General features: G+C 35.6%; 2 protein-coding genes across 5 annotated transcripts in view; both read right to left on the bottom strand.

Moving 5' to 3' along the window:
* LOC110454986 overlaps positions 1–5,886 on the bottom strand; it is a 30,815-nt gene extending 24,929 nt beyond the window's left edge. For 2 of the 3 annotated variants that reach the window (XM_021504838.1, XM_021504840.1), the window contains exons 1-3: positions 5,774–5,886; positions 1,854–2,240; positions 373–838 (exon numbers count right to left, since the gene is read on the bottom strand). In XM_021504838.1, coding sequence (XP_021360513.1) covers positions 373–838; positions 1,854–2,235 — 848 coding nt within the window. In that variant the 5' untranslated portion in view covers positions 2,236–2,240; positions 5,774–5,886. Of the gene's footprint in view, positions 1–372; positions 839–1,853; positions 2,241–5,337; positions 5,441–5,773 lie in introns of those variants that run through there. The other variant, XM_021504839.1, reaches the window with a different exon arrangement.
* A 1,489-nt stretch (positions 5,887–7,375) lies between these two features.
* The window catches only part of LOC110455028 (DNA mismatch repair protein Msh3-like), a 28,421-nt gene continuing 20,287 nt past the window's right edge, over positions 7,376–15,509 (bottom strand). The window contains exons 16-21 of one of the 2 annotated variants that reach the window (XM_021504912.1): positions 14,989–15,106; positions 12,846–13,003; positions 12,420–12,606; positions 11,632–11,746; positions 8,553–8,751; positions 7,376–8,248 (exon numbers count right to left, since the gene is read on the bottom strand). In XM_021504912.1, coding sequence (XP_021360587.1) covers positions 8,137–8,248; positions 8,553–8,751; positions 11,632–11,746; positions 12,420–12,606; positions 12,846–13,003; positions 14,989–15,106 — 889 coding nt within the window. In that variant the 3' untranslated portion in view covers positions 7,376–8,136. The remainder of the gene's footprint in view (positions 8,249–8,552; positions 8,752–11,631; positions 11,747–12,419; positions 12,607–12,845; positions 13,004–14,988; positions 15,107–15,509) is intronic. The other variant, XR_002463416.1, reaches the window with a different exon arrangement.

Here is a 15,509-nt window from a genome sequence, read left to right as displayed (position 1 = left end):
TAATTTTCCCTTTGGGGCCCCGCCCTGGCCCCAGGGGTCGGGGTAGGAATCCCAATTTTACAATTTTGAAGCCTCATCTACCAAGGATGATTCTGACCAAGTTTGAAAAAAATCCATCCACTGGTTCTTGAGAAGAAGTTGAAAATGTAAAAGTTTACGCACGACGCACGACGGACGACGGACGACGACGGACGAAAAGCGATTGGAATAGGTCACTTGAGCAAAGCTCAGGTGACCTAAAAAGTTCACTAATAAATTGAATTTAAAACCAAAATGGAAAATTCCATGATATTGCCTAGTGACCAGGTACAGGGGAGATAACTATATTACGCAAAAGACAAATAGTTAAATATGTCTATGGTGATCACTTACATATTTGACTCGGATGATATCTGGGAAGCCAGAATTTCATTTTGGTTTGTGGAACTGTTGGAACTTAGGGAGCTGGAAAGGTCCTTACACCTGGTGCTAGAGGTGGCTGACATAAGTAAACCTGAGGTAGACGATGTAGGTATGGTCTGTCCAGACAAGTTTGCTGGTTGTCCAGGAGTAGGTGCGGGTCGATCTCCAGGTTGATGGATGGAGTGACCTGCAGATTGAAGTGCCTTGATATCACCTTCCATGTCATGCATGGGTGGTACTGTTGTGGGCACTTCTTCTGTGACACGGGACTCCCCTCGGGACTGGTCATATGACTCTCCTCGAGTTTGGTCATTGTGGCCACTGGGTAGTAGATGGTGGTCACCAATCAGCGGTCCATTAACCACTCTAGGATTTATCTCAAAGTCATTTTCACTGTCACTGTCCGACCCAGGAGTACTGAATGGCTTCTGAATCACTGAAATAAACCACATATACACAAATATTGCCAGTGTCTTTTCTACTAAAATTTTACAATAATCTGTTCTCACGTGATTTGAGAAAATAAAGCATTAGTTTTACTGAACTCAGATTTTTTTTCTTGATTTTGGGAAATCAATGCACATTTTCCTTTGGGAAACAGCCTGTGTTCGGCTGTCAAACTAGGCAAACAAAAATCCCTGATTGCAGTCATATATGTGTCCCCTTTCTAGAAATTGATTCATTCATGTTGGACTTATGATTGAATGACATGGGCAAGAATGGTTTCACATTTGATTTTGATGTGTGAAAAATAAAATTTGTTGGGCTTAATTAATAAACTGCAATGATCTATATGATTTCCTGATAATTGCAGCTAAAAGGTTACTGTAATATATACCAGCAATGAGCATGCCGATGTCGAGTATTATAACACGGGGAAACTATAATAATCAATCTGTCTGTCTTTATTTGTGTAGAAAATGTGTATAAAATGCTAAAACAGCTTAAAGACAGCTTGTTCTGGGCGAATTGTAAAAGAAGGTCCCTGATGTCAACTGGGGAAATTAATTGACATATTAGCTGGCAAAAATCATAGACATATATCAGCTTGGTGTTTGTGAAGGTCTACCACTTAATTACTCTTTAAACATATTCAAGGTCTCCTCTCAAAGACAACAATCAACATTATCTATATTGGACAGCATTTCCTTTCAGTTGTTAGATGTTTTAATTAAATTTCCGATGATTGGGGTGTTTTTTTTTGGGGGGGGGGNGGGAATTGGGTAATTTTGAAGAGATTTTGTGAAAAAAATATTTTTCATTAGGAATGGGACCAAATTTTTGCCCCAAAATAAACTAAGAAAGTTCTATTTGTAGGCTCAAAATTGCACATACACAATAATGGTGTGAAAGTAATTTTTAGTAAGACCCTTAGGAAAAGCTTCGAGAAAAACTGGTATAACAAATAAGGAGAAAAGACTACAGGAATAACAAGATTACTCAATAGTTACCTTGATGTTCTGGAGTCCGTCTCATCGGTTTACTACGACGATTCCCATAGTGACCTGGATTACTCCGTCTCACAAAACTGTTGTCTGAGTCAGACACATAATCCATTGGCAGCTTTAAGCCGCTACCAAGATTCTTTATGAGGCGACTTGACCTTTTCGCTTTGGACTGTAAATCAACTGTATTGTCCAAAATATTTTGACAATCTTCTTGTACATAGTCTAGAGCGGTTGACGTAGCGTCTTGAAAAGCATATATCTGATGTTCTATATTTTTTACCCTTTGATTAATACTATTAATTTTTTTGTTATCGCTCTTTAGAAGTTTCCCATGTTGATTTAAAGTTTCTTGAATTCCTCTTAGCAACTCTTGAACACCCTCCATGTTTTCTGAAAAAAAAAACCAATAACAAATGATGCATCCATTTCATAGGAGGGTGTGATATTACTGATTTCTAGGGAAGAATACTTCATACAATATTTACAGCAGTAAAAATCTCTCAATCTCTGAAGCATACATTTGAAAGGAAACAATTAGTTTTTTGATGATGATTAATTGGTCACATGGTCTTCAATCAACTTCCTATCAAGGATGTCTTCACAGTTTACATAGCAATGTAATATTGTAGACTTTTGTTTCTCACTTCCCAAGAATTCCAAATTCTATCTCAATATAGCAAGAATATAAACAACAAAACGAAATCTGACACACTGACCTTGAATAATGTGAGCAAAAATATTGAAACTTTTCAAAACCGGACAGTCATTTCATTTTAAGTTTCCAAAGTTAATATAAACACTTAAAAACATACATCTGAATAATAAGTTTGAAATCCAGTGATCATTTAATTTGTACATAGCACTTCTCTGTCAAATACTGTAATACACTAGATACTCCAGTACACGCTTATCATGGTAATTTGCATTTCTATCCATAATGAGGAAGGGTGATAAGATCATCTAGCAGAACAAAAAAGAAAAGGTGGCCAATATGATAAATAGGCAAGTCTCTTATGAGAAGGGTGGTCAAGATAATTTATACAATCTCAGTAATTTAATAGATATATAATCTATATTTTACTGGTTATATTTCTATTATGCAGAATTTGATATACCACTAGTGTATTGGGGTAGTATACATAGTTTCTAATCTTTATTAGTCCATGTACATATTCCACTAACCCAAAAATATTCAACAGGATAAGCAATATCAAATTTTGACTACAGTCAACCAGGCTAGTGGTTTTTAGAACCACTAGTCCAGCTGGAAATTTTCACTTGTCTCAGACTATCGGGCTATCTTGATTGTCTAACCCTGTGTCACTACTGACTCACTAGTCTCAGACTATCCCCCCCGCGCTACCCTTATTGTCTCGCCCTGTGTCACTAGTCTCAGACTATCGGACTACCCTTATTGTCTAGCCCTGTGTCACTGGTCTCAGACTATCAGGCTACCCTTATTGACTAGCCCTGTGTCACTAGTCTCAGACTATCAGGCTTCCGTTATTGTCTAGCCCCGTGTCTCTGGTCTCAGACTATCGGGCTACCCTTATTGTCTAGTCCTGTGTCACTAGTCTCAGACTATCAGGCTTCTGTTATTGTCTAGCCCCGTGTCACTAGTCTCAGACTATCGGGCTACCCTTATTGTCTAGCCCTGTGTCACTAGTCTCAGACTATCGGGCTACCCTTATTGTCTAGCCCCGTGTCACTGGTCTCAGACTATCAGGCTACCCTTATTGTCTAGCCCCGTGTCACTAGTCTAAGACTATCAGGCTTCCGTTATTGTCTAGCCCCGTGTCACTAGTCTCAGACTAGCGGGCTACCCTTATTGTCTAGCCCCGTGTCACTGGTCTCAGACTATCAGGCTTCCGTTATTGTCTAGCCCCGTGTCACTAATCTCAGACTATCGGGCTACCCTTATTGTCTAGCCCTGTGTCACTAGTCTCAGACTATCGGGCTACACTTATTGTCTAGCTCTGTGTCACAAGTCTCAGACTATCGGGCTACCCTTATTGTCTAGCCCTGTGTCACTAGTCTCACACTATCAGGCTACCCTTATTGTCTAGCCCTGTGTCACTAGTCCCAGACTATCAGGCTACCCTTATTGTCTAGCCCTGTGTTACTAGTCTCAGACTATCGGGCTACACTTATTGTCTAGCTCTGTGTCACAAGTCTCAGACTATCGGGCTACCGTTATTGTCTAGCCCTGTGTCACTAGTCTCAGACTATCAGGCTACCCTTATTGTCTAGCCCTGCCTGTGGAGCCAGAATTAAGACACTCTTAGACACATTACAGCACATCTATATGTATTCGACTTATACTGTCATTACAGTTTGATGACTGCATGATCTAAATTGTGTGATTGTCTTAGTGTGTGTGCTGGAGACATTGCAGTATTCTGTTTTGCGAAGGGACCATGATTCCAACAATAACTCTCAAGACTCACGACTCTTCTTTATCCTTTCCCTAAATACATGTTATCTGATTGATGATGCTTCTTGTGTATGTGGTGCACAGAAGGAAGAATTAATACATTTTTTCTATCAATGTCCTTTGTATTCAAATATTAGAAATCATATTACCTTTATTTATAATCTATTAGGATATTTAAATCTGCACTGTTTATTATATGATATTAGTAATGCGCATCAGACCAATTAATACTAGTATTATACATATAGCCCAAGCTTCCTCTGGCCCTGACACTAGACTTAGACATTTTGACAGATAGATAGACACTCGCGCTGTTATCTCTTTATTAAATTATTGAAATGTTTCTTTACGTATGCATGTTAGTGAAATACCAAATACTGTAATTAAATTATTATTATTCAGGCAAGTTTTGCCCTTTAGACAATAATTATTACAAAAATATGAGCTAGTGTGGGTATGGGTGTGCATGTGTATGAGAGAGGGAGACTACAAACAACATTCTTTATATTTAATCACTATATATATATAGCTTAACTGACTACTGTACTGGAAATAGAAGAAGACTGATATAGGCTTAGCCTGTTGTCTGATTCTTTTGTCGATATTGTACTAATATCTTATTTAATATATTCAACTTACATGTTTGTTTTAAATATGTATTGTCAATAAAATACTTTTGAAGACTTTCTCCTGAGAAAATATCTTCTTTAAGCTTTGAAGAATTTCTGCTTCTGTCACCAGGACTCCTTATAATAATATTTCTCTTTGTACATGTTTTTAATAAATGATCTTAGTAATACAATGATTTTTTACTTATTCATTCTCTTCTCTTAATAGTTCTTCTCAGACAGCTTGACCCTCCAAGTAGAAAACCCATTAATACTGCCCTTTCAACTTTTAGTTAGACATTTTTGACAAGCTTGTCAAGATAATCTGATACAATTGCTCTGTACTCTGGATTAGGAACTGTCTATACACTAATCACCACCATCCTCATTATAGGGAAGAAGCACAGCGGCACATTTAACTTAGGCCTAAGTAATGTATACATACCTTCAAAGTTTATTTGTACATGAACAAACACCTGATCAAATCAAAACTGACTCATCCAACGAGTAGCTCCATACGACAACAGCCAAACTATAAACTCCCAATTATTTTCCAACACATGAAAGGAATTCCCCGATCTATTTTAAGAACTCATAGCAAGAATTTACCATTGACATAAATTGCATGGCAGTGATTGACACGATATATTTAAACTTCATGTAAGGGACGAAACTGTCCGAAAATATCTCCAAAATGCTTCAATTAACTTTACAGAACTTCCCATTACGCATTAGTCCACAACGTACGTTACTGTACTGTAGCAACGTTACAGTGGTTTTTGTTACAAACGAAAGTTGGATTCCTCGCCTTGTTACAAACTAACCAGAATAGAGAAATACTTATACAGAGTGATACAAAATATATTTTTGGAAAAACTTACCACCAAATTGTATTAATCAAACGCAGTAGTCATCTCAAAAGAAGTGGCATCTTATCCAAAAATAGGTGAAAAATCGTTTTCCCTTTGCCGTACTTTCGGTTCGCCCTTTGAAGCGTTTGTGCGATTTTCTCGATCGTTAAAACGCTTCAGTATGTGTCAAAATGATTAAGGATGATTGTCCCGCCTGCATCTTATCTGGCTTATAATTGAAAAGTTTCTATATAATAACATCGATCTACTACAACACATTGAGACAGTCTAATGTGTAACATTTTGGTATTTTTTTAAAAAACTGCCAAAAAAATGAACCCATGCATCAAAAACATTTTGATGTCTAAATTGTATCTTGTTTGATTTTTTTTTTTTTTAAATATGAAACTTAGGGTATGAACCAACAGGCACAGATTAGCTGCGATAACGTAGCTTTCCAACAACGAGAGTTTTTTTTATATATTGCGTCGTCAGAGCTACCACGGAATTAGATAGGGCAACCTAAATCCGTACCAAGCAGATTTTTTCAGCAACAGTGGTCTTGACCTCTGGTGGACCACACCAAGAATCAATAGCGTTCATAACGTCTACTTTGGTAACCAATGTACCAAGTTTGAACTATTTTAATGTTCATTTAATTGTTCTCAATTTATCATCTGGAAAGCCTATAACCAAACGGAATTCTTTTTTTAGCAATGGTGACCTTAACTGCTGGCGAATCCATGCCCAAAACTGACAGAGTTCTTTGCATCTACTAAGGTGATCCACACACCAAGTTTGAATATGGTATGGTCATTCATTTTCAAGTTATCATCCGGACAAGCCCAACCAGACAGAATTCTATTTTTAACAATGGTGACGTCGACTTTGACCTCTGCTAGACCATGCCCAAAATCTATAGGGTTGTTCTTAAGCACACTAGAGCAACCCATACACCAAGTTTGAACTTTGTATGATCAATCGTTCTCAGGTTATCATCCAAAACATCACCATGGACAGATGGAGACACCTCACGTGACATTATTCCTCCTTTTTATTCCTTGAAAATTGGTCAAGGCATGCCCAATTAAGGTTAATTTGATAGCCTTCCACCCAAGCCAGCTACAGACCACATATCACATCATGTCTACAGGCCTATTTTTGTAGAAGGAGTCTATAAAGGTTTAAACAGGATTGCAGGCCATTGTATAATTATTAAACTAAAACACGCATTTTATGCTAGGTGAGGTAAATAACAAACCGGAACAAAATTAAAATCCATTATGTTTATTCGGTACCAATACAATCATCTGCACATCAATGCATTCCAGAATGTATAAACAAACATGGATATCTCATAACAGTAATACATCTCTACATTTACACAGAAAATATTGTCCTTACAAAGATAGAAATATGACAGTTTACCAGGTAGATACTCCAGTTAAAAAAAGAAGTTACTGTAGTTTTCAAAATGTTATGCTTTTACACATTCATTATGATTTGTATTATTGTATTCCGTCTTTGCATATTGCAGAGTTATCTTATCTTGGGAGCAGGGATTGATTATTACGTCACTTGTTTGTGAGAGTAACGTCATCAATTTTTGAGAAAACGACGTAATTTTGGCGCACAAACAAGTGACGTAACAATCAATACCTGCTCCCAAGAGAAGATAACTCTGCAATACCCAAAGACGGAATACCAAAAGGCTGGACCCTTAAAAGTGATATATAGGGCGCTATATAAATGTTGTATATCATTATTATTATTCTGACCCTGATGTATACAGACTGACAGAAAAGGCAAACACGTATGTATGTCCCCTCCACTCTAGAACTGTTGCTGGACACAAGAGTAACAATATCAGAAAATTTCTTTGAATTGCTCATACACTGGACCAGTATAAATCCTCCCCAAAATATGATTAATGAAACTTGTCATTAAGATATAAACTTGAGGTAGATAGAACTAAAACCACATGCAAAATATCTGTTCTTAATTTAATTGTCAATGTTAATATTCATGATTATGTTTCTTTTTCATTTGAACTTCAATATTATTGCATTAATGTCAAAAGAGTTCTATCACATTGAACTCAATTCTAAATCACATCATTAAAATGTTTTCATAGGACAAGTAATATTATTATAATATTATGAAGGGTTATTCCAGCCGTAGATTTAGTAGTGATGTCAGCAGGATGGCTTTACTGTTTAAAGGCACAATTTTTCTTTCCCTGAATAGCCTCCCTTCTGATGAAGATCACCAGGCTGTTCTACTCATCAAATGTCACGGTGTAACAGTGTTGGGTACGACATAAAGAATTGGACAGGCATAAATCTTGTACAGGGACAGGTGTTGTGTTCAGTACAGGAACCAGAACGGTCCTATTAAGTAGAGGATGACATCTGTTGGTCTTCACTTTTCTGTAGTTCCTGTAAAATATCTGCCATCTCGGTCTTCGGGCATGTAAACATTGCTTGGAACAACTTTAACTGCTCTCTGCAAAGACAGAACAGCACTTACTTCATCAAAAATATTTCTAACAGGCATGCTTAGTTGTTTCTTTGGAGATTTGAATGTGAGATACAATTTGACTGTAAGGACGGACCTTTCATTTTATCAAATAGAATTGCAGAATTGGGATTGATTTTCATTATATTTAATCATAAAGAAGTGCAGAGCAGGTATACTTTTATAATGGGAACATCATAATCATGAAAACACAATTTCAAACCAACAATACTAATAATAAGCCTGACAATGTTATTTCACATATAAACATGTTTTCAAAATATTAATTCACCTCCTTTCCATGATTTTGGCTTCCAGGTACTTTGACTGACATGCCCCCTGCTGGATGATGTCATGTGGAATGCCAGCTAGTCGTGCGACATTGAGGCCATAACTCCGCCCAGCCACGCCCACCACTAACTGGTACAGAAATGTGATGGATTCTATTGCTGAAGTCTCGTTTACTGCCTGTTCAGTCTCTCCGACGATCTCTACACCAGAAGGATTGTTGTATATGCTTTATACTTGTGCTTTGTATTAGAGTTAAAGTTTTAAATCACAAATCATAACAGTGGTTGGTGTTAGAGCTAAGGATATACCTGTATATGCTACCTTACATATTATACCTTTGATTCGTATAATACTGTTAAGGTTATATGCCACCTTACATATTATACCTTTGATTTGTATATAACTGTTAAGGTTATATGCTACCTTACATATTATACATTTGATTCGTATATTACTGCTAAGGATTTATGCTACCTTACATATAATACATTTGATATGTATATTACTGTTAAGGTTTTATGCTACCTTACGTATAATACATTTGATTTGTATATTACTGTTAAGGTTTTATTGCTACCTTACATATTATACCTTTGATTCGTATAATACTGTTAAGGTTATATGCTACCTTACATATTATACATTTGATTCGTATATTACTGCTAAGGATTTATGCTACCTTACATATAATACATTTGATATGTATATTACTGTTAAGGTTTTATGCTACCTTACGTATAATACATTTGATTTGTATATTACTGTTAAGGTTTTATTGCTACCTTACATATTATACCTTTGATTCGTATATTGCTGTTAAGGTTATATGCTACCTTACATATTATACCTTTGATTTGTATATAACTGTTAAGGTTATATGCTACCTTACATATTATACATTTGATTTGTATATAACTGTTCAGGTTATATGCTACCTTACATATGATACCTTTGATTGGTATATTACCGTTATGGTTATATGCTACCTTACATATGATACCTTTGATTTGTATATTACTGTTAAGGTTATATGCTACCTTACATATTATACATTTGATTCGTATATTACTGTTAAAGTTTTATGCTACCTTACATATAATACATTTGATGTGTATATTACTGTTAAGGTTTTATGCTACCTTACGTATAATACATTTGATTTGTATATTACTGTTAAGGTTTTATGCTACCTTACGTATAATACATTTGATTTGTATATTACTGTTAAGGTTTTATGCTACCTTACGTATAATACATTTGATTTGTATATTACTGTTAAGGTTTTATTGCTACCTTACATATTATACCTTTGATTCGTATAATACTGTTAAGGTTATATGCCACCTTACATATTATACCTTTGATTTGTATATAACTGTTAAGGTTATATGCTACCTTACATATGATACATTTGATTGGTATATTACTGTTAAGGTTATATGCTACCTTACACATTATCCCTTTGATTTGTATATAACTGTTCAGGTTATATGCTACCTTATATATTATACCTTTGATTCGTATATTACTGTTAAGGTTAAATGCTACCTTACATGTTATACCTTTGATTCGTATATTACTGTTAAGGTTAAATGCTACCTTACATGTTATACCTTTGATTCGTATATTACTGTTAAGGTTACATGCTACCTTACATATTATACCTTTGATTGGTATATTACTGTTAAGGTTATATGCTACCTTACATATGATACATTTGATTCGTATATTACTGTTAAGGTTATATGCTGCCTTACATATGATACATTTGATTTGTATATAACTGTTCAGGTTATATGCTACCTTATATATTATACCTTTGATTCGTATATTACTGTTAAGGTTTTATGCTACCCTACATATAATACATTTGATTTGTATATTACTGTTAAGGTTTTATGCTACCTTACATTTAATACATTTGATTTGTATATTACTGTTAAGGTTTTATTGCTACCTTACATATTATACCTTTGATTCGTATAATACTGTTAAGGTTATATGCCACCTTACATATTATACCTTTGATTTGTATATAACTGTTAAGGTTATATGCTACCTTACATATGATACCTTTGATTGGTATATTACCGTTATGGTTATATGCTACCTTACATATGATACCTTTGATTGGTATATTACTGTTAAGGGTATATGCTACCTTACATATTATACCTTTGATTGGTATATTACTGTTAAGGTTATATGCTACCTTACATATTATACCTTTGATTCATATATTACTGTTAAGGTTATATGCTACCTTACACATTATCCCTTTGATTTGTATATAACTGTTCAGGTTATATTCTACCTTACATTATTATACCTTTGATTCGTATATTACTGTTAAGGTTACATGCTACCTTACATATTATACCTTTGATTGGTATATTACTGTTAAGGTTATATGCTACCTTACATATTATACATTTGATTTGTATATAACTGTTAAGGTTATATGCTACCTTACATATTATACATTTGATTTGTATATAACTGTTCAGGTTATATGCTACCTTACATATGATACCTTTGATTCGTGTATTACTGTTAAGGTTATATGCTACCTTACATATGATACATTTGATTTGTATATTACTGTTAAGGTTTTATGCTACCTTACATATTATACATTTGATTCGTATATTACTGTTAAAGTTTTATGCTACCTTACATATAATACATTTGATTCGTATATTACTGTTAAGGTTTTATGCTACCTTACATATAATACATTTGATTTGTATATTACTGTTAAGGTTTTATGCTACCTTACATATGATACCTTTGATTCGTATATTATTGTTAAGGTTATATGCTATATACCTCACCCATTATACTTGCGATTTGAGCTAGAGATCCAAAGTCTTCAAATTTTATATTATCTTTTATACAGCATTTGAAAATTAAGGTTCAAATTTAAAGTACCTCTATACTTTCATAGTTATGTGTTTATCCCACATTAAGTATTCCAATTGTTTACACCTCATCTTATGAGTAAGAATTTCAATGGAAACACTATCTACTTACAATCTAGTGTTATTAATTAGGATCACTTTCATTAATGATTTATTTACCTTCTTCATCATCCAAGAAGAAAGACATGTGGAAGTTTTGGACTATCCCCGGAAACTTGTGTTCAAACTCAGACAGCATTGGGTAATGGGTCACAAACAGGCACAGACATTTGACCTGTAAAGTAAAACAAGATTATATTACCATAAGGTTGAAGACACTGAAAATGATATCAATCAAGTTTCTGTTTCTGTCCTTACATCGAAGTGGAATCTTCATAGTCGACAACACGGAGAAACTAGTTTTAGTGCCCATAACAGCCACATACATACTCTTCAATGTTGGAACTACTGTGTAGTATATGGTATCTGTTACAAGTGTGAGTTAGACCATAGGCACCTGGACTGTTATCGTAACAAGCACTGTCGGGTTGTGTGCCCTGAAAACATTTATAGCTAAACCTTAGTTCAGTCATCTTGATTTTCAATGAGGATAATTTGGCAAATTTCTAAAGAGAAAACAAAACCCATGTGGTAGATCCAGTATTAGCTAGATTAAATTATTCAGTATCTCAAAGGGACCAATTATTACAAACAGTTCAAAACTTTATTTTCAAAGCTGACATTTCTTACTTTTTTGATTTTGATGAAAGCAATTGAAGGATTTTCTCTTTAAAAACAGGAGAACAAATCAGAACTGTAAGCAGTGGCTTTACTGGGTCTTTCTCTGTGGTATTTTTTTCCCCCCCAAAAACTGAAAAGTCTATAAGTACACAACTGCATCAGGATGCTACACATTATTAAGTCCACATGACTATCAAGAGAAGGCGGTTGATAGTTTGATTACAGACCTTTTGAATGAAGTAGTCAAGTGTAGCAAGTGCAATGGCTGTTCCGTCGTGAGTACTCGTCCCCCGACCTAGTTCATCCAGTATGACGAGGGATCGGTCGGTAGCATTGGCTATGATGTCTGACGCTTCCTGTAGTTCTACCATAAAGGTACTTCGTCGGCTGTAGATTTCATCGGAGGCTCCCATTCTACACAAATAATTTCACCTTTAGATATCGTTTGGAAAATCGTATCTGCTCCTATATCACGCATATCTTAACTTTATTTTTTAGCTGACATTTTACAAACACATTCTTCTGTAATTCAGTGTAGAAATGAGGGAACAAAGTTATACAAGTTTTATTGATCATTCCATGACATTAGTGAAGTTTGATCAACTGTCCTTGGCTCCCAGTGTTGATATAAACAACCAGGTTCCCATCATTACCTTGTGTAAACAGCATCTAGAATCCCTAGCCTGGCTGATTCGGCAGGAACGTAAGACCCAATCTGGGCCATGACTGCGATCAGTGCTACCTGCTTGATGTAGGAACTTTTCCCTCCCATGTTTGGCCCCGTAATAATCATCACTCTATCAGATTCTCTCTGCAAAATAAACAAGCAAATACAGAGAATATAATTAACTAAACAGTTCTTTTCCTCGTTTTTGCAATACTTAACTTTCCTATTAAAGTTTGACACTTTGGGGCATTTGATGTTAAGTTTACACCTGTTTCACTCCCAGAAACTTCATTGAAATTTGTTGCATAAATTTGGAAAATTTGTCTGAACAGGTCTTAAAATGAAGTACAAAGGGGCAAAAACTCTGAGAAAGAAGTAGAAAATGATATATAGACGGCTGTTTGTTTGTTTGTTGTTTATAAGAGCTATGGACATTGACGGACGTGCCAGGGTTTGGTGGTGGAGGAAAGCCGGAGTTCTCGGAGAAAGACCACCAACCTACGGCCAGTACCTGGTGGTGGAGGGCTCACCCAGTGGTACTGGACGGCTCACCCGGTGGTGGACGGCTAGTGGCAGTAGATCTAGAATGTCAGACGCCTTAACCACTTGGTTATCGCTGCCCCATTTATGTAGATGGCAGGTGTGCAACTTCACAATATACTGATCATACATATAAAGTTTGTTTAAATCACTAGGTTAGAAGGAGTTATCTTGACAAGTTTTTATCCAAAGACAAAAAGACAGATGATCAGACAGACAGACAGATGATCAGACAAACAGACAGAGAGAGGAGCTGTAAACAAGAAATTGTGATCTCAAAATTAAAGAAACAAACGTCAGAGAAATAATATGGTATGGTTTAGTACTTATAGACAACCTGGTATGGTTTAGTACTTATAGACAATCTGGTGTGGTTTAGTACTTACAAACAACCTGGTGTAGTTTAGTACTTACAGACGACCTGATATGGTTTAGTACTTACAGACAACCTGGTATGGTTTAGTACTTATAGACAACCTGGTATGGTTTAGTACTTACAGACAACCTGGTGTAGTTTAGTACTTACAGACAACCTGGTGTGGTTTAGTACTTACATACAATCTGGTGTAGTTTAGTACTTATAGACAACCTGATATGGTTTAGTACTTACAGACAACCTGGTGTAGTTTAGTACTTACAGACAACTTGGTGTGGTTGAGTACTTACAGACAATCTGGTGTAGTTCAGTACTTACAGACAACCTGATATGGTTTAGTACTTGCAGACAACCTGGTGTGGTTTAGTACTTACAGACAATCTGATGTGGTTTAGTACTTATAGACAACCTGATATGGGTTAGTACCTACAGACAATCTGGTGTGGTTTAGTACTTATAGACAACCTGGTTTGGTTTAGTACTTACATACAATCTGGTGTAGTTTAATTCTTACACACAACCTGGTATGGTTTAGTGCTTACAGACAATCTGCTATGGTTTAGTACTTGCATACAACCTGGTGGGATTTAGTGCTTACAGACAACCTGGTGTGGGTGAGGACTTACAGACAATCTGGGGTAGTTCAGTACTTACAGACAAACTGGTGTTGTTTAGTACTTACAGACATCCTGGTGTAGTTTAGTTCTTACACACAACCTGGTATGGTTTAGTGCTTACAGACAACCTGATATGGTTTAGTACTTACAGACAATCTGGTGTGGGTTAGTACTTACAGACAACCTGGTGTTGTTTAGTACTTACAGACAACCTGATATGGTTTAGTACTTACAGACAACCTGATATGGGTTAGTACTTACAGACAATCTGGTGTGGGTTAGTATTTACAGACAATCTGGTGTAGTTTAGTTCTTACACACAACCTGGTGTGGTTTAGTACTTATAGACAACGTTGTATGGTTTAATATTACAGACAACCTGGTATGGTTTAGTACTTACAGACAACCTGGTGTTGTTTATTACTTACACACAACCTGGTATGGTTTAGTACTTACAGACAATCCTGTTTGGTTTAGTACTTACAGACAACCTGGTATGGTTTAGTACTTACAGAAAACCTGGTATGGTTTAGTACTTACTGACAACCTGGTATGGTTTAGTACTTACAGACAACCTAGTATGGTTTAGTACTTACAGACAACCTGGTATGATTAGGGACATACTGTTCATGCTCGCCAATCAACTGTTGGATTATTGGATGTCGCCCATTTTCAATGTGAATACAGAATTCATCATCATCCACAATTTCAGGTCTGCAAAGATTTATGTAAGAAAGGATACTTTTTGACAAATGATGATAGTCTAAATACTGACAATATGACTTTAAAGATATCATTGTACATTTTGTATACCTTTTCTATTTAACTTTTTCATTTTGCAATGTAATTTCCAAGGCAGTCACTGCCAGCAGAGAAAACACCTGTATCAATCATGGTGTTTAGTAATTACAGCAAAATTTAGACAAAAGATAATCTAACAAATGCAATCATGGTGATTAACAGCCATATATATATATATATATGTCAATAGACTTTTCTAATAGGGACCATGGTGATTAGAGGTTAGCAGTAACAACCAATGATAACAGAGCACCTACCAACAGTAGTCATGGTGTTTAGCAGTAACAGCCAATGATAACATAGCACCTACCAACAG

This window comes from Mizuhopecten yessoensis, unplaced genomic scaffold (genome assembly GCF_002113885.1).
Source record: "Mizuhopecten yessoensis strain PY_sf001 unplaced genomic scaffold, ASM211388v2 scaffold8123, whole genome shotgun sequence".
In the NCBI taxonomy this organism is placed as follows: Eukaryota; Metazoa; Mollusca; class Bivalvia; order Pectinida; family Pectinidae; genus Mizuhopecten; species Mizuhopecten yessoensis.
This window is presented reverse-complemented; position numbering and strand designations above follow the sequence as displayed.